The sequence below is a fragment of the Clavelina lepadiformis genome, chromosome 3 (assembly GCF_947623445.1).
Source record: "Clavelina lepadiformis chromosome 3, kaClaLepa1.1, whole genome shotgun sequence".
In the NCBI taxonomy this organism is placed as follows: Eukaryota; Metazoa; Chordata; class Ascidiacea; order Aplousobranchia; family Clavelinidae; genus Clavelina; species Clavelina lepadiformis.
In genome coordinates, this window is record NC_135242.1 from 15,802,326 (window position 1) to 15,829,315 (window position 26,990).

At 38.7% G+C, this 26,990-nt stretch overlaps 1 protein-coding gene across 3 annotated transcripts; it reads left to right on the plus strand.

Annotated features, from left to right (window-relative positions):
• Positions 1-174: 174 nt before the first annotated feature.
• Positions 175-26,853, plus strand: LOC143450801 (nuclear receptor subfamily 6 group A member 1-like). 3 transcript variants are annotated; one of them, XM_076951505.1, is made up of 12 exons: positions 175-419; positions 3,645-3,758; positions 19,080-19,310; positions 19,413-19,468; positions 19,894-20,237; positions 20,361-20,450; positions 20,832-20,964; positions 21,095-21,197; positions 21,639-21,774; positions 23,056-23,177; positions 24,145-24,383; positions 24,476-26,853. In XM_076951505.1, exons 1-12 carry the CDS (start codon positions 356-358, stop codon positions 24,827-24,829), a joined length of 1,986 nt encoding a protein of 661 aa, XP_076807620.1. In that variant the 5' UTR covers positions 175-355; the 3' UTR covers positions 24,830-26,853. The 3 variants fall into 3 exon arrangements, with proteins under 3 accessions (XP_076807620.1, XP_076807621.1, XP_076807619.1); XM_076951506.1 differs by lacking the exons at positions 175-419; positions 3,645-3,758 and adding an exon at positions 9,712-9,860; XM_076951504.1 differs by lacking the exons at positions 175-419; positions 3,645-3,758 and adding an exon at positions 17,288-17,679.
• The last annotated feature ends 137 nt before the right edge of the window (positions 26,854-26,990 follow it).

The window sequence follows — 26,990 nt, forward strand, 5'->3', positions numbered from 1 at the left end:
TGTTTGAATGACAGAATAAGTGTGGATATGGTTATACAATAAAATCCATTTGTCTTGTTTGTTCTAGAAGTTTGTTGGTGAATAACTGTGTAAAATATGAAACCAGTTTTTGCCTGAATTTAATTGAATTAGTTACATATACGTTATATCTTAATATTGTATATATACAGATATAAGACTGCAAAACCTTTTGTATTTATAACTAAATTTAAATTGCCATTGCCTTAGCTCTGTAAATCCAGAGTTATGTGAAGTATCTGACAATTTCATCTATACATTTGACTGTCTACCTCAAGAAAAGTATATTGACCTCAACCAAGTTATCAGAATATATTTCCCTACCTCCGTTTGGAACATGGACATGGCCGTCTTTAATCCCAGATATAACCTACCAGATGGTAGTGCAATAGATATGTCCAGTAAGTGATAGAGTTATTAAGAGACAAAGGTATTTTGACTATAATTTACTTTATCATATTTTGTACTTGCTTGTTAATGCTTAAGTTGACACAGGGTGACCCCCATAAAATAAAGTCCCATAAAAATTATATTAAAACTTACAAAATTACCGTGCTTAAACTTCAGTACATGTTTATGATCATTTTCCAAACTTCAAGTTATTTAGACGTATCATATAAAACTCATGTTCTTTTTGAAATATATCTGCGGCATTGAATGCCAAAATTATCAATGACTCAAAACACATTTCTTCTGCTAATCAGTCTTTCTTGAATTTGTTATCTTAGTCAGACCAGGGCAGGGTTTCTCTACCCATTGACTCCCTTGGGATGTCATGAGGGCGTTCTATGGGGGCCACAAGCAGATGCCTCACTAGTGAGCTATAGTGTAGTAGTAGGGGAAGACGAGGCAAAATGAGACACAAGTTTCTTAACTTTTTGTGCTTGCTGTGCGAAACTAATGGCGCAAAGGTTACTGCATACACAGTAGTGAAGTAAAGAGTGTTCAACAATCTACATTCTTTGTTGATGAGCAGGGGTCCATGGATTTTGAGGGTCATTGTAATGGGGCCACGAACAATGAAAGGTAGAGAGCCACTGGGCTAGACAGTCATGTGTTGGGAGTGGCCAAGACTGTCTTGCTGGAACCACTGTTCATCTCATTGTATCCCTCTACATCATTCCAGTTATACCCAACATTGAGTGGTAACTTGTCTTGTAACCACATTCACCAGACTTTAGCCCCTAGATTTTTGTCTGTGGGATTTTGATTTTTGTCTCAAGGATAATGTTACCAGAAAAACCCTTTAGCCATTACAGAACAGAAGACAATATTCACAGCAAAAATTGAATTTCCATATGAAGAGGAATGTGTTAGACAATTTTTTGTGACATTTGCAAGTGTGCATTCTACACCAGGATGGGTATTTGGAGCATATATTAAAAAGAACATGACTTACATGCAATACATCCACAATAACTGAAACATTTGACAATGTTTGGACACAAACACAGACATTGACATTGGACAATGGACAAAACCTTTGTAGGATTTAATAAATGTTTATTAATTCTGTTTTTTGGGGGTCACCTTACTATGTAATTGAGCATTATATTGTTGATAGCTTTAGCTAATTTTTTTCTGGCCCCATTTTGCATGTTTATTAAATGTAAACGATACATTTATAAACTTACCTAGTCTTCTAGATGTTTTTTACGGACTTGTTATAAATATTTTTGTATTTATTTGAACGCAAAGACATTTGAAGAACATTGCTTTGGTGGGTTTATGTAAGAAATATGGAAAGACGTGCAAAACAGTTGGTGAATGTAATTGTTAGACATTTACAAGTGTGAGGTAACAAGTTCAACACAAGTTTCTTTTAAAGCACTGTGAGTTGTAAGATTGCAAACCCTGACTTTTGTAGTCGTTGACAGTACCACTAATGCCATTGTTGTAATATCTTTTACCATTTTTTTGTCTTATATTTCTGCATATGTCCAAAGCATGAAACCAACTCCAACACATTTATGCGTTGTATTAAGTCTTGTAAGTTTGTAGTAAATCTCGTTGCAAGTCTTTAGTTATAACTAAATAAAGCTGTCCAATGTTTTTGCTATTTGGGGTAATTAGGGTTTTTGCTATTTGGGGACAATGGAGAATAAAATATGTAGTTTACAGCAAGATTTGGAGTGGTGGTTATGACCCTAACCCCTAGTGTTATAATTCTGAAAAGTGGTAAGATAAAATGAATATTTTTTCATTCGATCAAGTGTAAATATGCCATTAATGTTTGCTGAAAAATGTCTCATCAAAACCTGTAAAACATTTGATAAAATCAATTCCACTTTCTATGCTCTATGTTTAACTCAACAATCCAAGTTTATTTATCAGCAGAACAAAAAGACACCATATAAAGTCAAAGATATTTTACATTTTTGTACCAGAATATTTGGAACATAGTTAAGAATTACATCACAAAACTGAATGGTCTTGGCAATAAAAAACATAAAATATAGATGCACAAAATAATTTAGTTGGTATGGCATCGGAATCTTTTATTTCAGAATGCAAGATTTTTATAAAAATTAAGCTCCGCAATGATTCCTCAATACGATTGTATGTGCTTCACACTTATGTGGCATAACTCATGTTGTGATATGCTGGTGCCCGCCGTTAAAATAAACCAGTTAAGCTGTAAAACTTCGTGGCATCAGGACTTCCCAGAAAGGGCCGATCCCCAGCATCATAGGCAGGTCATCATGCGAATATCATTTACACAAAAATGAAGCTCTTCACAGAAAAACGTCTCACCGCAAGCCACGGAATTTACGTATGTTGTTAACCCTACAATGTTGTTCAATAATTACATCAATATTGTCCAAAAATTAATTACCCCGTTTGTTAGGCCTCGGGTATATAATGGTTCACTGCGAAGAAATTAGGATATTTCCCTGTGAACTTCATATACACATTTTATTCTAATTTATGTGTTAGGGGCTGTCTTTTTACCTGTAACATTTGCACTTGCTGATTTTATATCTAAGCATAAAAAAGTAAATGCTGCGTTGTTCCATATTCCCCCCCACTGACTCTACGTTAGACATTAAATTTCTGTTTTTTTGTAATCACCTTATTTTTACTGACAGACTCTTTCAATGGCATTATGAGAAGATGATTTTAATATGTTTTTCATTTTTTATGCATTTTCATTTGTTGTTTTTCATGTTAATTTGTGTATAGATTATAATTGCAGAATAACCCTTCCACAATGTAAAGCCCAATGAAATTTTTTATGATTATGTTTAGTGATATTACCTGACATGGTGTAATCCACAACTTAGCATTTATTCTACATCAGCAATAGAAATGGATATCCAATAACCGTTATTAACCTCAATGACATTGGCAGTTGCTTTTGCTTTGTAGTTATACATGCAATTAAGTATACCATTGAATGGTTTAAGTGTGATCAATAAATATTCAAATGTTCAAAACCAAACTACACCATCGAAATGAAAAAGTATTTTTACTCTCCCTTCTATTATCTGAAATATGTTTGTTTAGACTTTAGAAGGTGATATCATTATATGCATCACTATAAGATTTAGTCAATTGTTTAGGTATTTATTCTGTACTTCAGTATATATACTTCTAGGTTAATACAATTTTTGACTATTTTACAGCTATTGCAAACTGGCAACGTCAAGCAGTTCACATGAATATTTTGTCTGCTAATGCTGGTGACATTTCAACCCCTCAAAATGCTTTGGAAGTAAACAACAACAACATTTTTACGGGTATAGTACTAATAGCAATATTTTTCTTTACATGGGATTTGCTTAATACTGAATTATATATAGAGTAGCAATAGCTGGTATGTACTAAAAAACAATCATGGCTGAGGTCCAAAGGGAGTGTTTCATGACCGAAGTATTTTGCAATCCAATACAATAAGATACTAAATCAGCTACTGTTGCTTATGACCAAAAGCGTGCTGTCTAGGCGCAACCCAGCACTCTAGCAGCATCACCCAAGCGACCCATGGTTATAGAATTGGAATGAATTACTAATTGAGTTAATGCACAGAGTTGCTTCGTATGTTTGCTTTATTGGCCATCATCTACCACTGGTTGCTATTAGGTTTGCTTACTTTAGGAATATGTTAAAAAAAAGCTCTGAAGAACAATGAAAAGATACTACAAAAGGGCATTAAAACACAAACACCTTGCTGGCCAATTCTATTTCTATTAATGATTAACCCACATGGGCAAGTGTGTACCCTTGATGTTTTAAATGAATAATGAGGAGAGGCTTGACGCTGCTTTATACCAACAGTCTTTATCTAGTTACACTTTAACCATAGTTTCCTGTTGTTTCATCTTCAAAGTTTGATGATAATACCTACTCACTAATTTAGTTTGAAAATTTTAGTTATTTCAGAATTTATATAGAAAGTCTATTACTGCAGCAACTCTCAAAAGTGGTTGCCTTTTTCGCATTTTGTATAGCAACATGTATAAAATGGATATATTTTTATCCTTACATAAACATGATATTTATTAGTGGATACCTCACTTAAACCCAGTGTTGGACTAGTCCAAACTCTGTATACAGTATAATAAGAAATACATCGAAAAATGTTGGCAATTTATTCAATTGAATAAACGAATTATACTGATACTAATACCTGATACTAATACCCAGACTCTCAGAATCATCCAAAACTGGCAGAATTTTAACGACTCTTAGTTTTTTAGCCATGAGTTTCATGTGGAGGGACTATTCTGGTGTTGGTTTATTTATGTGCCATTATATTGTTTGCCAATGTTTTTGGTTTTTGACCAGTCATGTTTGTTTAACCTCCTTTGTCATTGCTAAGATCCAGGTTCATTGTTTGATTTGCGTAAACCAGAGATTGTTGAGGTAATTGAAAATAAAAACCCACACCACACATACTTTCCTTAGGTGGGTGTGTTCATTAATTGTACCCTGTTACATGCAACAGCTCAACAAGTGTGCAATTTCGTATACAAAGGCATACAAGACAAATTTCCTTTGGGTTGTTGCCGTGGAATCCATTATGAAATTATTCCCTTTCTAGGCAACGCGTAGTGGTGCTACAAGATTATAAATTTCCTACGTTCTTGTTCGGTCATTAAAAAATATTTGGTAATTTCTAATCTGCTTTGCGCAATAGGTAATAAACATGCGGAATTGTTTGAATGCTTCTTTGAAATTGAAGCCACGTTTAACAATGTTTGACTTCTTGGTCATACTGGTCGTTATGCCAGGCAGGAACATCGACTCAGGATACACGAATTGATGAGCAATTGTTTGCTTCCTTTATTCTCTTTGGAGGGGCATTTTGTCATGTTTTAGATCGACTCAAAATGCGGTGACCATTCATTTGTCTTTGTTTCTTGGAAAGAGCACATGTGGACCGGTCACATGGCGAAGCGTATGTCCCATTTCTGGGCCTAACTCGTACCCAGTTAACCCAGCCGTATCAGCTTTAACGTCATTGTAGTGTGTTAAAGAGAAGTCGGCTGAAGTACCAAATCTAGGTCGCGATTGACAAAGGCAGCGCTATTCAAAGTCCACGTCACTTTTAATGTCTGACTACTTGTTTTTACACTACTTTTCCTGGAACGAGAATATGAGAAATAAGCATTATTTTCTATTTATCAATTATGTATATACCAAGAGTAATTTTTTAAATTGTAAACAATTTTTATCACACACTTTTATCGGTCTTCCGCAAAAAGAAAAACTCGCTAAGTCGATGCGAAAGTTTGGCTACACTAGAAGGACAAGACTCGCATTACTGACGATGCGTTGACCTTATCGAACAATTTTTGCTTTTTGAACATTTCTTGTCGTTATTTAATGCTCTTTTCTTGATTTGGACGTTGAAAAACTTCAGCAAGCTAAAACGATTTTGACGGGTGGACTCTGGAGGAAGCGCGCTGTCTCTAGATGTTGAACTTTATTGGCAATTACGCCAGGGTCGTCTGAGTTTGTTTTCCCCTTCGCTGCACAGTCGCTGGTAGACTCCCTTAACTGGCCATTTTCATGCGCCAACAAGGGAATCACAAATCGAATCACTCGTGGAATTATTAGGATTTGTTCTTGCGCGCCACCCGTTCTTCGTCATTTAGTTTCCTATTTATCGTCGTTATAATCGTGTTTGCCACACCGTGGAAACATAACGCGTTAAATCTGGGTCAGCTTTGGTCAGTGTCGCAGGCGAAGCGGTCGCAACAGGCATCGTTGAAATCAATTGAACGGTCGCACTTCGTTCGTCCCAAGGGCTGTTACTGCAGCGTGGATTATCGTTTACGTGACGGAAGACGTCGTCCAGTGTCAAAAGCGGTCAAAAATGCGCTGATGTAAAACTCGTTTAAAAACGTCGCATAAACATTTGACCTACATGGCTACGCCGTAAGTCCCAGCGTTAACAAACAGGGAATACTCCATAGCAATGCAGCCATGAGTAACAGAAAGATGATGCAGCTTATTGGCAGGCTTACATGAAGTACAGGTGCGCTGACCCTCACTGGATGAGGAGCCTTACAAAAATGGAAGAGTTTTATGGGTTAGAAAGAATTTTATGACTGATGTTTCGTTCAGATGTTCAGGATGACTCGTGCAAATATGCAGTTTCCTAATGACGTTAACATCCACACTTGACGTTCTGAAACGACATCAAGTATTATATATTGAGAAGCAATGCACTCAACTCAAGTACTAATCAGCCAAAATGCCTACAGTACAGCGACAGGATTGTTGTCTTTGACGGTAAACCGACCGAGTTGAACTTCATTGAGCTGGAGTTTTGTTTGAATGGTTTGGTCGTTGTTGAATGGTTGTTATTTCAAGGGTAGATGATGGTCTAACACTCTAATTAGTGCCAAGTGTCAGTTTCGAATCTATAAATTGTTGTTCACGTTCCTGTTCATTCATTTACCGTTGTGGTAAACGCAGCTTCTTATGTCGTGTATCATGTTCATATTGTTTCCTTAAAGTGTGAAATTTCACTAAACCGTTCCTTTTTTGTGAGTGTTATTTGATGCGGCCATTTTGTCAAGCTAAAAAATTAAGAACAAATGTTTGAACTAATGTCTTACCGATGGGAACAAACCGCCTTATTCGATTGAGCAATAACTTCAAAGATATTTTTTGAAATCTCAAGATTGCTAATGGCTCACAAGGTCGCTTTTTCTTTCATTAGCAACGTTTATCTCAAACATCAACGACTTTTTTGAAAGAGGCTTTCAAACGCCCTCCTTCCCCTATCTTATTATCAAAAGCTTGTAACCTAATATGGTGGATTTTCCAAAACTCAATTTCAATGCGGGGTCACACAATACCCATCCTATGCGCTTATAGATCGAACACTGTAAGGGACACCAGTCTACACATTTAAGATAAAGAGCACCTCGCAAGCACAATACACATCAAGTAAATCAAAATAAATGCTTCCAGTAAGCTTTCCCAGATAGGACGGGACATGTCATTGGCAGGTCACGTTGTTCCCGATCTACAAGCATGAGACAGGGCCGATGGAGGCTGCACATTAACCGAGTCTGTTATTTTGGAAATTTTTTTAACCGCAGGTGCCGCCTTTCGAGAGCTTTTGTGGACAGAGTGTTTATTACTCAATGCTCCAAATGTTAGTCAGAGTTTATTCGGTTTTTAGTGAACTAGAGTACCACAGGGTTTACGGGAACAGTGTAATTGGCTGACCAACATAATACCGACCTGGTCAAATCCGGTGAAACCAGGTTGTTCTTCTGTAGTTGATTATAAGCCATTTTCAACGCCAGGTCGGTAAATGGTGGAGATAAAAGACGTTAATCGCCCCCCAGATCAAGGAGCTCTTCATTGTGGTGTACTTGAAATATGATTCAAATTGAGTCAAAACGGCCCTAATAGTCCTAAACAACAATGTGAAGTGCGGGTCATGCCATTGCTATGTGCGCAATACGTTTAAGAGGCATTATGTATGCTGAGAGCAACCTTCGTCCGTGTCAACGGCTCCCACCTTGTTTTCATAGATTTCGATTGGCCGCTTGTTCAAATGAGATCACGTGAAAGCTTTCCAGAAAATGCTGGACCTTCGCTTTTCATAAAAAACAAGCCACCTTGTTTTTCTCGCGGCATAACCCTGGTATTGAATGACGTGGTTGAATAGTGCCGGACGACGTTTGCCTCGATAAATATGTGCGCTGTCCACTTCGCGTAAGGGCTGAATATTATGCGGTATGGTCCGTTTGTTGTAATCTGACCTCTCAAGGCATGTTGTTTGCGCTTATGGGCGGATGTTCGTTTGCTGCCTAGAACAGCGAACAACTTGTTTAATTTCTTCAAGTTTTTTATTTTACTTTACAGTGCTGCAAGCAACCGCCCGTTAAGTTGTTAACCTGTCATTGTATAGTATTTTCTGTGGTCAAGATTTCCAATCAGCAGACTTCATTACTTTTTGTTCGTTTTAAAACATACACCGGATCGGTTGTGTACTTAGCTGACTAGCAGCTTTGTTTCCTTGTCTGACCGTAGCACGGTGTGTTTCGTAAGAATCGTTGACCCCCGTCAAACTTCCTTTTCGAAATACCATTTGGAGTTTTGCGATTACTTCTTAATGAATTTTGTTTTGACTTGGGGTTTCATACGCGCTCCTGATGTTGAAATATTTACCGAAACGCTTTGTTTGAACTTGGCAATGAAAAACGTCTAAAACAAAAAGAAATTAATTGCTTTGTCAACAATTTTTGCGAATTACTTGTCTTTGTACGAAATTCTAATGAAGCTTTTGCTGTAATTTTTGGACTGCGTCAGTTGTAGTATAACGTAAAATGTGTATAAAACCACTTAATGTCCAGTGTCTTGCTCAAGGCTTCATACCGATTACTGTATGAGTTAAATCATTTTTGTGTCCTTTATCTTTGCGCTTTCCCCGTTCCACATGTTTTTCTTGTGTGAATCATAATGACGTGTATCACTGATCGACCCCCGCTCATCATTAAGCGCGCCTAACGACTATTTTCGCTCCCTACTTGTGACCCAGCTTTTTTTCTCTTCCCCTTCTCTTTGCGTCTTGGTTCCATGTTTAAAAAACACGTCAAGGTCAATACTCATCGCGTGTTTGGCCTGTGTGGTTGAGCGAGCCTATGAATGACCAATGGACTCATGATAAAAACGACTGCGTTTATCTTTTACTTTTTGCGACACCTGCGCGCTCGCAAAAGCTCATTCAGTCACGAGGCAACGCTTTGGTGGATGGTAGGTTTGTTGAACGGCCATGGCGTTGTTTTTGAGCTAAGTGCGTTACAACGTTCGTTGAACTTTAAATGGTACCATAACGATTGCTCTTATTTCAAGTGGACAGCTTAGATTCATAATGAATCTGATGTGTAGTTATGTTTTTATATTCTCTTTAATCGTGAGGCTAGTGATATGTTTTCCGGGCTTTACAAATTTTACTGCGCAATATATTAGCGTTAATAGTATGCAGTTTGAGATGTCATGGACCACGTGGCGGTGATTTCACACCTACGCTCGATATTAGAGAATGGTTGGAATAGATTGTTTTGTCTAAGATATTGAATTTAAACTGACAAGGTATTTGGTGGTCAAGCTCGTGTTAGCCAGTAACATGTTTGTTGTTGTCTTCAGTGTACCGATTGTGGTGTTTGGAGAGGTATTGACAAAGTTCATGGTTTGCTACGCGCATTTAATATTACCTTCGTGTTTGTTTGCACATTAAGGTTACACAACAGCTATAAGCTAAGTGCATATTACTATGTCAAATGTATAAAGCGGCTTGTTGAAAAGTATGTTTATATTTGGATCGAGAGCAGCTTTGCCTTACCATGGCGCGGAAACAAAAATTTATCAAGGTGGGATTGCAATTTCATTGGTGATTGGTTATCTTTATTGTTATTTAGCTGTCTTGTAATAGAACGTACTGTACGTATGTTGTAGCTCAATAATATGGTGTCATGAATGCCAGTTTGTAGCTACCCACGCACTTACCCCATGAACTGTTGTAATGAGCGCTTATATTTAGTTTTCGCTGATTCATCAACATAACCTGGACTCATAGAGAAATCACATAAATAAAAGCGCTTAACTTGTTGTATAATGGCAGCAGATTTTTTTAAGCTTGGCTTTGTTGGCTGCATAGAGACAGCAATTATGCTATCTGCGATGAGTAAAAATAATCATATGAAATTTTGTATACCGTTGGAAAAATCTAAGAGCCGATCCCTAGAAATACGTTTTAAAACACTGACTGGCAGCGTATCAACCTCAGATTGCTTAAACATTCACAGTATTATTTGACTTGGATTTGATAAACTGCTTTACCTTGTTCTGTTGATTTTCGGCATATAATGAGCACTTCCGCTCCACGAAATATTTCATAATCGCTTTCAAACACGCATGACAACGCAACCAAGTCGCCTGATCGTGGCGGATTCTTTTCTGGTTATTCATCGCGGACTGGACGCCTAAATATTCCCGACCCTACTCATCCAACGCTGTTATGCATGACATGGGATGACCCACTTACAACCGGAGCAAAAATATTCGCTGGTTAGCTTTCTTTGATGTTTCTGGAGTTCTTGTAGTAACAGGTCACGGTCCTGGGGATCATACCTTCGATACCACTTTCATTTAAAAACCGGTTGCAAAAGTTAACAATTAATCTTGACTGCATGGCCTTTGAACACCCTTCCTCACTTGCACATTTTGTTGGAGTTTAGTTGAGTAATGATTTTTACCTGTCATTTCGTACTGACGTGGGGTTGATGATAGTTTAGTACAGCTCTTCACTAAAGCATGGCCGAACATGTACCCATCTGCAATTAATAATACGCTCTGGGATTCTTTTTACTAAAATACGCTTGAGCACCATGTACAGCATGCGTTCTGCGTCACGGGCAATGTATATACATTATGTTCAGATACTGTAGGGCAATATGTAGTAGTTGGATAGTAGGAAACGGCCGGTAGTACTGTACATTTTTTAGAAGAATCTGGCGAAACTCTCGGTCAAGTGGCTTATGGTATTTTTCTACCAGCCGAAAAAATGTCCAGTAATCGGGAGCGGAATATTGACTGAATGAAAAAATATGCGCTGTTCGTATACTATAGTGCAAGAACGAGTGACTGTTTTGCGCTATGCTCCCATATACAATTTTGTTCTAAATTCTGGTTTCCTTAGTGTAAAATTTGTGACATCATCTTGAATTTAAATATTGAAAACGCTCTCAATTTGTTAATGGATTTAATCAGCAAGTTGTTGTGTAAATGGTTTGAGATGACATCAGTTTTCTTTGAACTTAGGATACGATTACTGAATCCTTGTTTATTAGGAAGCGTTTCAGTTAAAGGTTTCTTGGTTTATCTATTAAGTACAGGTCGACTATTTCTTTAGTATCTGTACATTGACCGTCGCAAATTACTCAAATCTCAAACCTTCCGTTATTCACACTCTTCTATTGTCGGTTTGAAAGCGAAAGTGATACAAGGCGTAGACTTTAATGAAGGAGATTTTCCAACATTTTTTGTGGAAATATTTTATATATGTAAAGACACCTTAAAATTCTTCCAGGTAGCAAATTAAAAATTTATCTATATCCGTGACCAAGAATTGTGTAAATCGGGTTCTATTTCTTTTCAAATAGTATAAATTAAGACAAAAATGAATGCATGGGATTTCCTTAGTTGAACGAGGCGGAAAAGGTCAGATAACGCTCTTCGACGGTTATCGGGCATTCAATGCTAGCATAAATTTAGTAGTAGACACAACGTTAGACGATTTCACGATCATTCCATTTCCCTGGTCACCAGAGTTCATTTGGGTTCGATGTTGACGCCGCCAGGATTGCTACAAAAAGAAAACAAAGGCGGCAAAATGCTCTCAGAAAGTGTGTCACTCGTTTAACGGTTGTTTGGTTTCCCAATATTCCCGTCGACCCCGCCAACTGGCGATTTCTAAAGCCCACTGTCCGTGCTTAACGTTATGACGTACGTCAAACGTACCCACTGATAACGTGATGACGTGTTTCATGGCGTCACGACTGGACTAACGCAACGTGAAAGTTTCGTGTAGGTTCTCATACAAAGTCGTCATTTTAACTCACAGAGACATACCGTCGGACTTGGGATCAGTTTCAAAAACCTAAAGCGCTTCATCATGGCAGTTAAATTTGCAAAACCTTTTGTGTTGTTTTCGTGTGCTTGACTGCGCCCTAATACATCAAGTGAAGATGACAACATCAGGGTCATTATGTTGCTCTGTTGGTCTTATGAATATAAACGCTGAATAAAAGACAGCAACCATTACTCACAATAGTGTTTGTAAGACTGTGTTTTTTGTCGACAAAGAGTACTTGTCATTGGCCCTGGTATGCTCGTAAACAACCCTGTTCGTCCCAGCTTACGAGAAACTTGGCTGACTCAGTCCAAATAAATCGATACTAACCGACATTTTGTAGTGATAAGCTGACCACCTTTCTTGCCTTGCAATAGGATAGACTCTTTCGTAGGGTTGCCACCGCAGCAAACCTTGTCAGACGGACGTATTATGTTTGCATCGATTCTGGGTGGGCCGTTTACGCTTGTTTTTTTTTGCTGTTGTTGCACTAACGTGTTAAGTGCATTAGGTCATATGAAATGCTGAGGATAATTTGAATGAGATCTCATGCCTGCATTGTTGAACCTCAACTCATTTATAAATCGAGATAAATTACTAGTGTGTGTAGTGGAGCGACATCTGCCGGCGTATTCATCTATTCTGTCTTCCGCTTGAGGGTGTTAGCGTGGTACCAGTGAAGGGTTTTGGTGTCTTGTATTATTTTGCGCTTTGAACTGTAACCTTGTTTAAAGCCGAATCAGCACTGACTATGAGAAAGATAAGATGTTGCAACACAAAATGTCGAACGTTAACTTATGTACTAAAGAAAAACTTTTGTTAAACTTTTTATTAAACAGTTTTAGTTAAAACGGAAAAAAAAACATCACTGTATGTTCTGTGAAGCGAAGGGAAAGTGTTAATAGACACGGTTCGCAACAATGTTTATGTTTTATGAGAAAGCTGGTCAACCGGAATGTATATTTTCTTCATAACATTACCTGCTATATTGGTAGCCATTTTGTCATAGCATCGTGTCCGGAGTTGAGTCACGTTGGTCAGTCATTTTGTCACGAAAATTATGACTAGTACCGTTTACCGATCGACACGTGTCACCTTCGTTCTTCTGTGTATTAATCCGGTTGTAACTAGGTTCCGGTTCAAACGGGTTTATTTTATAGCGGGTCATACACTATTTTCGTTTTTACCAATTTTGCTCTAGATTTGCGCTTCGGCTTTTGTGACAGTTACAAATTATAGTGTATATTACGTAGCCTGACTTGAAACCAACGTGTATTATTTTCTTATTCAAATTTTTATAATTGTGTTCGTGAAAAATGTTTTACTCGCCTATCCTACCTAAAGAAATATATCATTTACCATTTAGCATGTCTGCTAAGCCAGTGCACTTACATTCACAAATCACATGGCAGTACACAAATAAGATCTATCAAGAGAAAGTCGGTCATTGCGATTCTTGTGGATAGCCTACATGCAATGCCTTCGTTGTTGAAGTAGATTCTTGGCGCACAAGCCCCAGCATGCAGTGTTGGAATAAACTTGTCTTAAGGCCATTTGATTGTATAATTCGTTGTTTATGCAAATTGGTATTGGTTTTATATTATCCGGTTGCCCGACCAGGGTAAGTTGCAATTTCAAAAAGAATTGAAAGGGACCAATCGGAGAGATACATCTTGTTAAGTCTTTCTGTAACTCGTTCAGGTTACTTGTTGTTGCTTGTCATAATACCACGATTATCACTACATTACAAAGAAGACATTTTCCAGTTCTTAGTAACTGTAATAAAGTTGTTATTTACCCAAATGTGTCGTAATCCTAACCCAGCTCTTGCTTTAATATAATGTTTAATAACCTAATAATTTGCTCTATTGCCTTTCTCCTAACCAATTCGCTTGCTTCACACAGCTTAAAATAAAGCTGAGTTTGGACGGTCGAGTCGAATAATGTTTTTGGTTCTGCTATTATCTTAACATCGCAGTAGATTTAATGGAAATAAAAAATAAATTTCTATTGCAAGAGCTGCAGGCAATTATTGGCGAATCGCATTACGTGAGGTAATATAATCATTTTTAGACATTGAAATGTGCTCCTGGATTAGAACATGTATTACGGTTATTATCTTTGCAACTTATAATGGTCTCGTAACAGATATTTTGGACGCTACCACTTGTTTTATGTTCTCAGATTACCTAAAATTTATATGGAAGACCCGGCTATTTATGGTGTCAGCTTGTTTTTGATACTTACGTATCGTTCTTTGTTAATAAATTAATTGTGTATAAGCTGAACCAAAATAGCGTGGCTCATATAAAGAACTGCTAAACCTTTTTATTCAAGTAATTTTTGAATTTCACACTAGAAATTACTACATGACATAACTTGTGCATGATATACTGTAATTACAAATCGTTCGAAGAATGCCCGAAACTGTTTCGTGATATGCTATCTAGTTTGTTTCCTTGAAGGTTTGCGTAAATTTCAGTTCTGTATAGGTTTGATTTATGGTGACTTTGCAAAGAAAGTTTTGTCTGGTGTATAGCTATAAATAATTATTGGACTTAATCCCCGTGCTAGGGGTGCAGTGAAAAAAGAAAATTTGATGAATTAAGGTCGTGTCGCAGTCTCATAGATTTTCTGGGAAAAGTAATGCACGTTGCATAATACGTCTGCGGCAAGTTGCTAAATGTCATTTGAAACATTTATTGAATGTTTAGTGGAAATAGAATATTTACTTACCGTTTAAGAGCGTAAAGGAATGTCACAAAGTGTATTCATGCGCTAAACTGTACGTCAATCAGTTTCATGCTATAACTGGTCAATTGTTCACGAAAATCTTATGCCACCCTGATTGCCTTTCGTTTTCTTGTCACCGTGTATTCGTGTGAAGACGCCTCACGGTATATTCGTTTTTATGTGGCTTTTGCCCGTCCCTTTTTACGTATTTGGAAAACAATCTAACTGAAAATTGGGATATACCACTTTTTAAAAAGTTTCAGTCATTCAGCTCAGTAACAAGGGTCATTGGGGTAAACACGAATTCGGCCGATATATTATATCTATAATAATTCTTGTAACCATCATCATAACGAAATTAGTTCTAGTGTATTAAGAAATGATCGACCCAGTTTCGAACGTCTGTGTTTATCATCATCGTTGACCTCGGTCATAATTTCAATTTCAACGCTCTTGCTTATCCACATCAACGAATCGGGGACGACCGGCTTTCAAAAAATGCGCGATTTATTGGCACTGGTCTTGTGATAGGTTGTAGAATGACTTTCCATTCCTGTTTTGTCCTTCGCAGCACTATGTGTTGATACAAATTTATTCTAGGTGGAGCCGCCATTGCAAGGTAATATAAGAAGGAAACGTCATCTAACCTTGCTTCTACCAGTCAGATATTATATCGTTATCATGATAGTTATAATTTTGTTAACAGAGTTACTTGTCGTGTAAGTTATACTGAAACTGCCCCTTACGTTTCCATTTAGGCGTTATTCGTTTTCTTCGAAGAAATGCGTTTGTTATGCCTTTGCAGTCGTGACTCATTCTACAGCGCAGAATGCTCTTCCGTTTTAATTACGCATCCGATTTTTCATTAACGCGATAACAGCTTGTACCGTCAGAACCGATATTAAGCAATTCGCTGGGTATTTGCGTGGGGTAGATAACGTAGTGAAGGTGTAAGGTGTAGTACATCATGGTAGCACCGACCCATTTACGGAATGAAATTGTTGCCAGTGTTTTGATAGGATTCGGCACGACCTTGTTTATTGTCTTGTTTTCTTAATCATTTTATTTTCGCTTCATAACCATCTAAAATGTACAGTCTAGCCGCAGGTTATTTATCTGGTCGTCGTAATGATTTTGAATAATTACCAGATTTCATTTAATATCGCTCGTTGCTTTTGTCTATCAATCGCGTGTGTCTTTGTTGATGTCGTTTGCACCAAAGCACAGTCATTGTTGGAAGATGACACTAATTATCAGATAATAATAGTTCTACACTGTATTTGTCAGTCGTTTCGTAGAAGTCCATCTGTCTGTTTTACTTGAGCAATCGTTTTAACTTCACATCTATAATAGGATATTTACAATGTGTCACGGCATATGTCAGAACTTTTGAAAAAGTTTTTTCTGTATCGGATGGCTTAGTTTTTTTATCAATTTGTTGCAAAACGATTGTCATTGTTAGTTCGCATTAGGAACTGCAACACCTAACTTGGGTAATAGTTAAACAATAAATTTCTAAAAGCAGCGTGAGATAGTTACCGAAGGGTGCATAACCGAGTGTGGTGACATTGTGCAAATCGTGAAAAGTGTGGGCTATTTGCAGTTGAACGATTAATGGCCGTTGCGTTATTACCTGTGGTGGTGTCCTAGTTAAACCAAACTGCATACAGGTTCGGTTTCTAGTTGTACACAAACAGTTAACATGGTAGTATGTCGCGCAGGTGACACTGGCTTGTGAATAAGTGTCATCGTTTGTAGAACCAAAAAAATAACTTGATCGTCTAAACACGAACCCTTAAAATAATAAAACACACATAGCCAAGTGTTAAGGCAGCGATTGAAGCCATAAGAGCCTGGTTGGACTAAAACAATATAGTTAACACCCCTTCCCCGGTTCCACCTGGCTGTCAAAAAAGAAAAAGTAAGGTCTTCCCATTGAGAAAAGTGGCTCACGAACTTAATGCAGCTTTATTTTTAACTCAGCGTGGGCATGGCAGTTTAATTTCATAAGACCGCAAAAAAGGCGAGCGCGTACAGGAAGCACAGAATGCATGGTTCTCGGTTTGATATTCCGCTTCCAGATTTTGCTGAAGACGCACGCACACTGTCACGCAGGGCGCGTATATCTAACAACCTAACACAACCGGGTGATAATTAATTGATGACAAACCTGTTGCTCTTAATAAGATAGCAATTGTGGTGGCGCTCGATTGATAACAGAATTGCGGAAAGAACGTTGATTTAGTGTATTTGGCAGCAGATGTTTAGTGAGTTAATTTTAAAAAGTAAATTGCGAATTTATCGTCTCTCTCTCCCTGCGATATAGTGAGTATAGTAAAGTTAGAGTGAGGTGAAAAGTCGGCTTGGTAACAGATTTTTTTTTTAAAGAATCAGATGAGATATTATTGTGAAGAAAGTTTCATTGTTCTCTTGGCTAATCTCATATATTTTTACTCAGTATAGGGAAGTTTTCAAAATTTTAGCACATCTGACTTTGCACTTGCAAGAAAATTGCATTGAGATGAGTTTGGATTTGAGTAGTCATCGCATGGAGGGCATCAGTGGCCTCTCTCTTGTTCCTCATCCACAGCGATCTTTTCTCAACAAGATGATAAAGCCTTCCGATGAACCGTTGATGGCGTCCGGTTTCCACAGTTCGCACGCATATGGCCTCCATCCTTTTATGCCTGGTAGCTTAGGCATAAGTCCTGTTCGTAGTGGCTACGGTGCCTCATACGGTTTTCGTCCGCAGTCCAATGGTATTCCATCTCCCAAATCCCCCATCGGCAGGTCAATTGAAAATCAAAATGAAAATGAAAAGAAAGGTAAGATCGTTTTAGAAGGAAGGGTTTTTCGTTTCAAATTTTACGAAATTTCAGGTGTCATCTATATTTTCCATGCTGTTCGAGGTTATATCCATGATTTAAGAAAACTTTTTTAAGGACATGGGTCGACGATTAACATAATTTGGGTCGTTGCAATAACGCATCGGAGCAAATATGGCGATTGCGTGCAAGTCATGTTTAACCCACACTCTTACACAGCGAACGTTTTTACGTCACATTGATCTGATGTCTGGACCACCCCAACGCTCTCAGACACATAATGCTCTTCACATGACATTTTGTCATATCACGGACGGCCGTTTTCAAAATTGGTGCAATTTTAATCACTTATATTCGCTCTGACGCAATATGAAATACATTAATTTTGGCAGCTGTACTTTTGTTGCGCAACACCGCCACGTTCAAAAATGCAAACTGCTGCTTGCCAAATTGTTTCTTCAACGTCATTTCCGTTCGCAGGCTCCCATGAGTTGTTTTGCTTTGTTATTTTGGCAAGCGGTCTTCATAACAGATTTGTGTCGTGTTTTGTTTGTTTCATTTTTACTTTGTTCATCCTAGGGTTTTAACGGTTTTTAACCGAACAAAACTCAGGTATTTGCCAAGATGACATAGGATGCTGGGTTGGACACGAATTTAACGTTATCTGTAGGCTATTTCTTGTATTATATTTTTAAAAGCAGACAATCTTGTGTTTCGTCGTAATTTAATTCAATGGCTTTTGGATATTCCTGGTAACAAAATCGTTTGGGTTATACGTTACCCGCGCTATTGGCTATCCCAGTCGGAAATGAATAGTTGAATCGCTTGATACAACTCGGCTGAGACAATGTATTCGTTTGCCAAAGGACAAAGATATAAAATAATTCTCCTGTTGTCATTAACTGACAGGGTCTTGTTTCCACGTCATTTGAAGATACGCAATACGTTACGCCGCTCCTCATTGCACAAAAATAAACCTAAACTAAGGCATACATTGCGCTATGATGATCTTAAGTGTGCGGTCAATATAGCTCTGCTTCCATATTGTCCCCACACCACTTGCTTTTTGGTGTTTTGCATCCCACCTATCACCGAGGCGACAATGATGATGTTTCATTTGCACACAAAGTGATTAAGTCATGCGTCATCATGCCTTAAATGTGCAACTAGCGCAGATTCACTTAAATGTGTGATGTTGTTAATGTTGGAGGCGATTTCTAACAGTTTTAAAATGATGTGCAATGTACATTGTCATGACATCGTCCTATGTATCATTATTGCGCATTGTTGTTTATGACTACGGATAATGACGTTCGCAATGTATCTATTTCACGTTAAATGACGCTAAAATGGACCCTCGACAACATGTTTACTAAGAAAATGTTTGTTTTTCTTTATAGATGACGGGAAGGAGGTGAAGAGTTGTTTAATATGTGGCGATCGTGCTACCGGCTTACACTATGGCATCATATCATGCGAAGGTTGCAAGGGCTTCTTTAAACGAAGTATATGCAACAAACGGGTCTACCGGTGCACCCGAAGCAAAAACTGCGTTATGTCAAGAAAACAGAGAAATCGTTGCCAGTTTTGCCGTTTGCTCAAATGTTTGCAAATGGGCATGAACCGGAAAGGTGACGTTGCAAGACATCCTGTTCTCTTCTTAGTACCATGTGTTTTGTAATATTTCTGCGTATCCTGGCCGTTGATCGTAAACATAATCATTTATTTTTCAGCGATCAGGGAAGACGGCATGCCGGGTGGAAGAAACAAAAGCATCGGGCCAGTGCAGGCATGTTATGTAACTTTTTATACTGTTACAGTATTAATAGTAGCTACTCAAGACACGATTTTTGGTGCAAAATTTAAACTAGATATTAAACCATTATCTACACCCATAAAACCATTGCAGTCATGACTTTACTTAGTTCACTTGTGATCACACGATTTCTCTATTCTATATATTCTATCGGTTTAAACAAGCGATTAGTTGGGTTGAAACAATTCAACTACTTTTCATTGTTTCACCAAACTTTAGTGAATTTTTTTTTCTGTTTACGCGGAAGCCCACGATTCCAGCTGACTTTGCAGTTCCAAGCGAAAGTCCTTTCCGATTTTGCATGGCATGCTTTTGTGAATGGAGTTCTTTGTTGAATCAAGAAATTAATCTGTCAGCTTTTTTGGTACCTTTTAACCGTGCATCGCACGTTTTTGCAGATTTCCGATGAGGAGATTGAGCGCATTTTGTCTGGCAAAGACTTTGAGGAAGAAGCAGCCCGGGAGGAAATGCAACGCGAAAATCAGCATCAACCCGAACAATCGAACAATGCCTACTCTCATCTTCCCACCTCCAACACCGGGTATCTTCCTTTTCTTTCGCCAACTGCAAACGTGAGGGATTCGACGGCTTTGCTCACTCCAAACTCCAGCTCACCGCCTATGATGAATGGACTTCGTGGTATCCCGGTCTCCAATGCGGTGTCGATGGGTACCGGTTCCATCCTTGCCGGTTCCAGCTCCCAGTCGCAGTTCATGCCACAGTTTCAAGGCGTTTCCCTCAGGTAGAACAAAATATCGTATTCCCAAAACTTGCTTTATGCTTCATAATGGCTAGTTTGAAATATGTTGTGTACTGTGTTCAGTTTTTACTGGGGTTCTCCAAGGCTTATTTTGCCTCTGTTTAGGAACACACCATATTACCCAGGAATAGCAGCAGCTGCTTATCTACCTCAATTGAACCAGTACCAGCAATTGTCACAAAATCAGCCAAACATGTAAGTGACAATAGTGCTAGGGCAATGAATTTAAAACTATGAACACGGCAGAAAGGCCGAAAGTTGAAACTTAGAAATAACATTACTGTTGGTGTCCCTGCAATTGGCTGTCTGTCCCATATGGTGTGGGCTTGCTGGCAGTGTTTTGATCGCTTCTGGATAGAGAGGATACGCCTTATCCGGTGTGTCAGTTCCTAGAAGTATGTTCATGTGCAACTTGGCTTGAACTGGTCTTCTGCCTACACACCCTATCTTACAGCGGACAGTACAATACACGTATAACTAAGGCTGAAATTCCATGCTTAGTGTCAATAAAGTAGTCGTAATCAGTTGATTTCCCGTCAAATATTTGACGCATCTTTCATTTGAATGCATTAACAGCGACCGTTCGCCAGAATCAGGTTTCGAACTAAGCAGTGCATCTTTAGTGGAACAACTCGTCCTCGCTGAAGATACGAACACATTGTCTCACATTGGACCAGAATATGCACCAAAGGAACAAACTATATCGAAGGTCCGAATTACGGTTTTTATTCCTAAATTTGCAACATATTGTAATTTGTAACACTCATGCTTCATATGCCTGTTGCGGTATACTTACTGAAAGCATTTGTTGTGTAAAAGTTATATTTCATTTTGTGCAGGACCAACTCTTCGCAATCCTATGCAAAGTTGCTGATGAAATGTTGTACCGTCAGATAGTCTGGATCAAAAAGTTGCCATTTTTTGACAGCATCTCAATAAAAGGTATTGGGTTTGTGCGCTAGAACCGGTGCCTGGCCTGGCTAAACGTCAATGCTGTTGCATTCGCGCATAGCAAGTGGCGCAACTAGCGTAGGCAGTGGCCTATTACAACAAATTCATTTATCAGGTCTTTTTAATGCTTGGAAGCGAGGTTATTTCCTTCGGTTAAATGATTGATTGATGCTACTACTGTTGTTTCCTTGATCCATCAAAATTAATGTAACGGGGAATAACGCAATCTACATTGGATAAAAAACCGTTTAATTATCCAGGATATTAAGTTCACTTTCATCATTTGTCATTTGAATCGTTTTAACGATCTTTTTGATATTAAACCATGCATTTACAAAACGTAACTTGTCGATGATGCGTATCCGTGAGCACGGCCACGTGACCATCGGTGGTATTCGACTTACGCGGCCAAATGAATTTTTTCTTTGTCAGATCATACAACCCTTCTGAGTACAACTTGGGCTGAAATTATATTGCTTGCTGCGCTCTGTGTTCATGAAGATCAACTCTTTGGCGACCTTGCCGATATCACGACCAAGTATCTACCAGAGAGCGAAGAGCTGTCCAGGTATATTATTCTACAAATTGTTTTGACTACAAACATATAAAAACGGAATTCATTTTTACCGGAATCGGTTTTATGTCACAAAACCTATTGTGTTTTTGAAATGCCATACCGTCATGCGAGTTTTGCAAAAGTAGCTTACTTCCTGGTTATTTCATCATGACCGCAGAGTACCTTTGACGTAGGGATAATCCGCACTTTATCCGTCAATACTAGTTTTGTTCTTGCACAATTATTAAAATAAGGCGTTGACTTAATCGCTTCCGTGTTGAGGGTTTTTAAAAAGAATACACAGAAATTTTGCAAGACTCCGCGTGACTAAAGATGGTTCCTAAAAAGAACTGCATTGTCACGATGGCATGGGGAGTGCGCTACACATCTGTTTAGTAAAGCAGACAAAAATTACTTTTTCTCGGAAAACTTTCTAAGACGACCTGTATGCGTCACCGGAACTGAAGGCCCTTCATGATAAGACATTTATTGGCCTGGCCAAGTCTTCATAAACTGAGTCACACATGGCAAATACGCATTTGACAGCATACGGGTCACACGTTTTTTTCTTTCACCTCTTGAACCGGACATGCGTGGCTATTGCTAAAACGTTTATTGTCTTCAAAACTTCTTGACGTAACGACTGTTAGCATTTGATAAATGTTACTTCGGGGTAGCACCAAGGTTACACAAAGGCACATAAAAAACCAAGAACTTTCATGTATTCAGCACTTCCGAGTATTGTGTGGGACCCGCTGTACTGAACGCTATACTTTTGCCTTCTTAAACAATAATTCTACCTTTCAATGTGTTTGAGTTTCGATTTAAGTTCTGTGCAATACGTCTAAGCATCCGAAAGCCTCCTTGGTGCCATAACTATGTTGGAATACACAAATTACACAGCGAAACCTAGGCGCTCACCTGAAGTACTTTGCACCAAATATTACCAAAATATTGCCAAATATTTCAACAATGGAATAAATGTATGCACATCGAAAACCGAATCGAATGATTTGAGAGTCATTATACACGTATGAGTTAGCATTAACTCTTTATGAGTTAGCTGTGATACATTAGAAAGTGCACTGCATCAAAAACGGCTTTTAGTTAATTGCTCAAAAAAGATCTAAAGAATTAGTTTGCCCTTGTGTCGGGAAAAGTGTGCCGTGCAAATTTTGATTGATGTTACAGTATATGCTTTTGGACAGTATATTTCGTTTATTTAATTAATGTTGTGTTAAACGTTTGATTTTATATTTCGCGTAATAAATTTAATTTTGCGCTTATTTGCAGATTTACAGATTACGAAATGGACATATTGGAGCGCGTTACATATTTATATCAAAAATTTTCAACGTTGAAAATTGACAAGGAGGAATACGTGATTATGAAAGTGATCAACTTTCTGAATCAAGGTAAGTCCCGGAAGTGGGCCCATTCACAATTTTTCGTGCGCTGCAAACTTACACCATGTCTGCCTGTCGAGAACCTCTTGCGTGTTTGTTTTCTGGAAAAGTGCCATGTATGCCAGAGTGTGTGACGCGCGTGATATGTGCAATCGGCTACCGGTGCGCTTGCAACAAGTCATCAAAACAAAAGTTAACTGGTTAACTGCCGTCAACGTCACTAACGTAAACTAAACGAGCTATTGAAATCGTTTGTTTTCCACACATGCCAGCACGATATGCATGATCATACCGTTTGTGTGGTGTTTAGTTGCCATCTCGCAGTTTCCGCTTAACTTCGCGGAAGTGAACGCTTGAGTCAGAGATTGTTTTGGTGGCCCCGATGCGATATCGCACAAAAACTGTCACGCACATTCTACAACATTTAAGGACTCTGAAGAACGTGCGTCATGAAATGGGTTTATCAGAGACATAATTCCTTGGCCGCTACAGACATCCCACTGTTATATTTGCTTGCGATCTAGTCTACTTTCTGAATGTATTGCAAAAGAAAGACTGGAACTCGACCAAAACGTGTAGGATATCCAGATCGGTTTAATTAAGCACGACTGTCTCGTAATGCGCTAATTCCACTTAGTAGTAAACTTTGTCTTAAGCGTTATCACCTCGGCAGCATGTCTATATCTGATGTTCGCGTGTAAGGCAATTTTTGAGAAGCTCTTCGTTGGAAATGTTCATTTGTTTGCAAGAAAACGGCACTGCGTTGAAATCGAAGCCTCACGTTTGCGCTTTTCACGATTCTAGTATTTGTCGGAAACGACCTGGACCGTGTTGGTTCACAACCTAACATGCAGTCTTTACCCAGAACCGCGACTGTTGTTATTAAGTTTATACTATACTAGAAGATAGTTCTGTATTTGTTCAACTGAACGTGGCGATTTCGCAGCATTTTTTCATCTTCTGCTTATATTTTTAGACATCAAAGGCCTGCAGGAGGTTGATAAAGTGGAAGAGATCAACAAGCGCTACTGGTATGCTTGCCAACGCTACACTGAGCATCGAGCGATGGATCGCAATGCCGGCCGTCATAACGCGTCGCCCACCGCGTCCGGCGCTTCCCGTTTTCGCGACCTTATGCTCTGCTTACCCGATATACGTTATGTTGCTGGGAAAATGCTCAATATAGATATATCAAAACTTCCGCTGTTGTTTAAGGTCTGTGTGTTTGGATTCTTTTTAACGCTGAACGTGCTGCCATAACCGCACTCCATTGCAAGTACATAGCAAACTTTTTTTGTTTATTTTAGGCGATTTTGCACACATGCAAGCTTCAGAAGGCGCAATCCATGCAACTTGCAATGGCTGCCAGACAACCAGCAAATGGGATCAGTTCAGACCCACCTTCACCCACTTCGTCCCCGCTGACCCGAGATCGGCGTCACCCTGAAATGAGGGAAGACGACAAAATGGCGGCCGCTGCGTCGATGCTCGATCTGACAACTCATAGACATTCAACCCAGAATCTACATCATAACGCCGGGTCGGTCGGTCCGCCGTCGACTTCCTCAACAGCATCATCTAGTGGACAGCATCCGGCTTCTGCGTCGCCCCGATCGAGTCATGGAAGGAGTAGTAGGGACAGCGCCGGTGATTCGTCGTGAGCCCGACTGCTTGGCATTCTCAATGCAATGATCTGATTTGCATTTTTCAAGTTTATAACATTGCACTGACGACTGACACTTTCCAAGTTTGCCGTCAACTTAGACAGGCTTATTCCAAGATATGCGTATGATTGGTTTTTCTTGAAACTTATTTCGGCTCCGCATTTTTCAGCGTTTTTGACGATTATTATCGTTTTTTAGCCTGGCAGCATTACCTTACTTCATTGTGGCTTAAAGTGTCTACCTCGCCATATCTCGTACGTTGTTGGCATTCACCGACATCAATGTGCATTCTAAGAGTTAACCCGACCGGCAGACTTTTGTACTAAAAATTTCGACCAAAGAATACGTGATAAGCCTTTGTTTTGTAGCGTCCTATTTAAAGAATTGATGCGCCGACGCTCAGATAATGAGAACAATCATTTGTTCGGTACTGTGCTTTGTTTTCCCTTCATTTTATTTCCACATTTCAGGGACCTATTGTCGTTAAACACCCGCGTCTTCTCGCTCTTTTTACGTACTTTCGTTCGAAACCGTATAGCCGTTATGCGTATGAGATAGGCAAACGGGATGATGCTTCGCTAATGCCAAATCGTACGCTCATTTTGTGTATATTAGATACGTGCCTGGCCATCGGGGCATGTCGAGCCTATGTTCGCCCGTTCTTCAATCGCCTATAATACTGTGTGCGTAAATTTAAATTTCTTCACATCAAATTATTCGCTTTTGTCTTAATTAGTTGACTTAACCACGGCTTGCGGGTTAGATACCGCAACTCAGGGTGTGCTTGATTAATGATTTGACGACTGTTTGTCTGTGTGTTTAATCTGTATAAGTTTGTGTAGATATGTGTGTGTGTGTCCCTCATAGACTTAATTATCGCTACATGTGCAAAATAATTACAGCGTGGACAATCTGTGAATTTTAGCCGATGCTACTTGTCGAAAGTGCATTAATTGGTTCCTGAGGTTGGACTTGCTACATTTGAAATCGGCTGGCATTACTTTAGGGGCTTTCCCGTGCCCTACAAAGTTTGCCTTCGCTGGACTGTTTTTACTTGCGCTTTTGCAGTAAGTGCAACGCCTATCTTGCAGGTCTGCATAGCAAGACTGAAAGTGTCGCCTTTTTAATTTAGTTACTTGTTGGTTATGTTGAGGAATACCATGTTTATGTTCGCTCTTCAGTCTTTACGTGTATACTTGTATGGGTCAATTCTTGTATAACAAAACTTCTTCACTATAAAACTACACCGTGAATCCAGAATCAAACCTTCAATATTTTCTTGTATTCCGTTTTTCTGAAGTCTGATGCAAATATTAAAAGCTGACGTTCACATGAATTAATTTCTTCAAAGTCAATGAATATAATCGTGTTTCTATTTCCAACAAGCATGTGGGTCCTCCTACGCATCGTTGTAATTTATATCCGAATAATAATTTCCTTTGATATTTTCCAGAATGCTTCTGCATCTTCCATTGTGTCACAACAATGTTTCTTCCTACACCAAAACCGGACCTTTCTTAACTTATCACCGCTGTACCTCAAATCTGTAATTTTTAGCCTAACATGTCTCCTGGCTATCGTTTTGCTCTCCGACTTTTTCCGTATGTTGAGATATGAAAGCAGTGTGTAACGATTTCTGCTTTCGTTTCGCGCTACCTCAACCATTTCAATTTGCGCAACCAGTTATATTTGCAAGTATCGCTTATTTTCGTGTTTCGTAGTCTGCCGTGTCTTTACTCGTATATACAAGGGTCATTAATTGTAAGCACATTCGGTTTCAATTTAAGCTTGTAATCAGAAAACAATGCACTATTGTGGTGTTTATTTTGTGTTGTATTCGCCAGGACATGCGTGCGCTCCTACTAAAGGCGTTATTTATACCATGCAAGAATTTTCCATATAGAGAATCGCGTCAAAATTTATCCAATTCAGTAATTCTATGTATGAGTACAGTATATGTTTTTCCACCATGAAAACTTTAAGTTTATTATTATTACAATAAATGATTCGCGCACACTTAATTACTTTTCGTGAGAGAACCGTGATTTAGGTCTGCAAGGTAGCAGAAACTGTCAACAAGTCATTTAGCACCCCATTGAAGATATAGTTGTGTTGTAAAAGAAACATAAGGTACATCCTGTGTTTCAGTAAGGTTATT

Coding starts and splice junctions, on each gene's coding strand:
- LOC143450801 (XM_076951504.1), top strand. CDS start 17,376: ATGAGTTTGGATTTGAGTAGTCATCGCATGGAGGGCATCAGTGGCCTC. Junction 19,311..19,412: donor AATGGGCATGAACCGGAAAG/GTGACGTTGCAA, acceptor TTTATTTTTCAG/CGATCAGGGAAGACGGCATG. Junction 20,238..20,360: donor TTTCAAGGCGTTTCCCTCAG/GTAGAACAAAAT, acceptor GCCTCTGTTTAG/GAACACACCATATTACCCAG.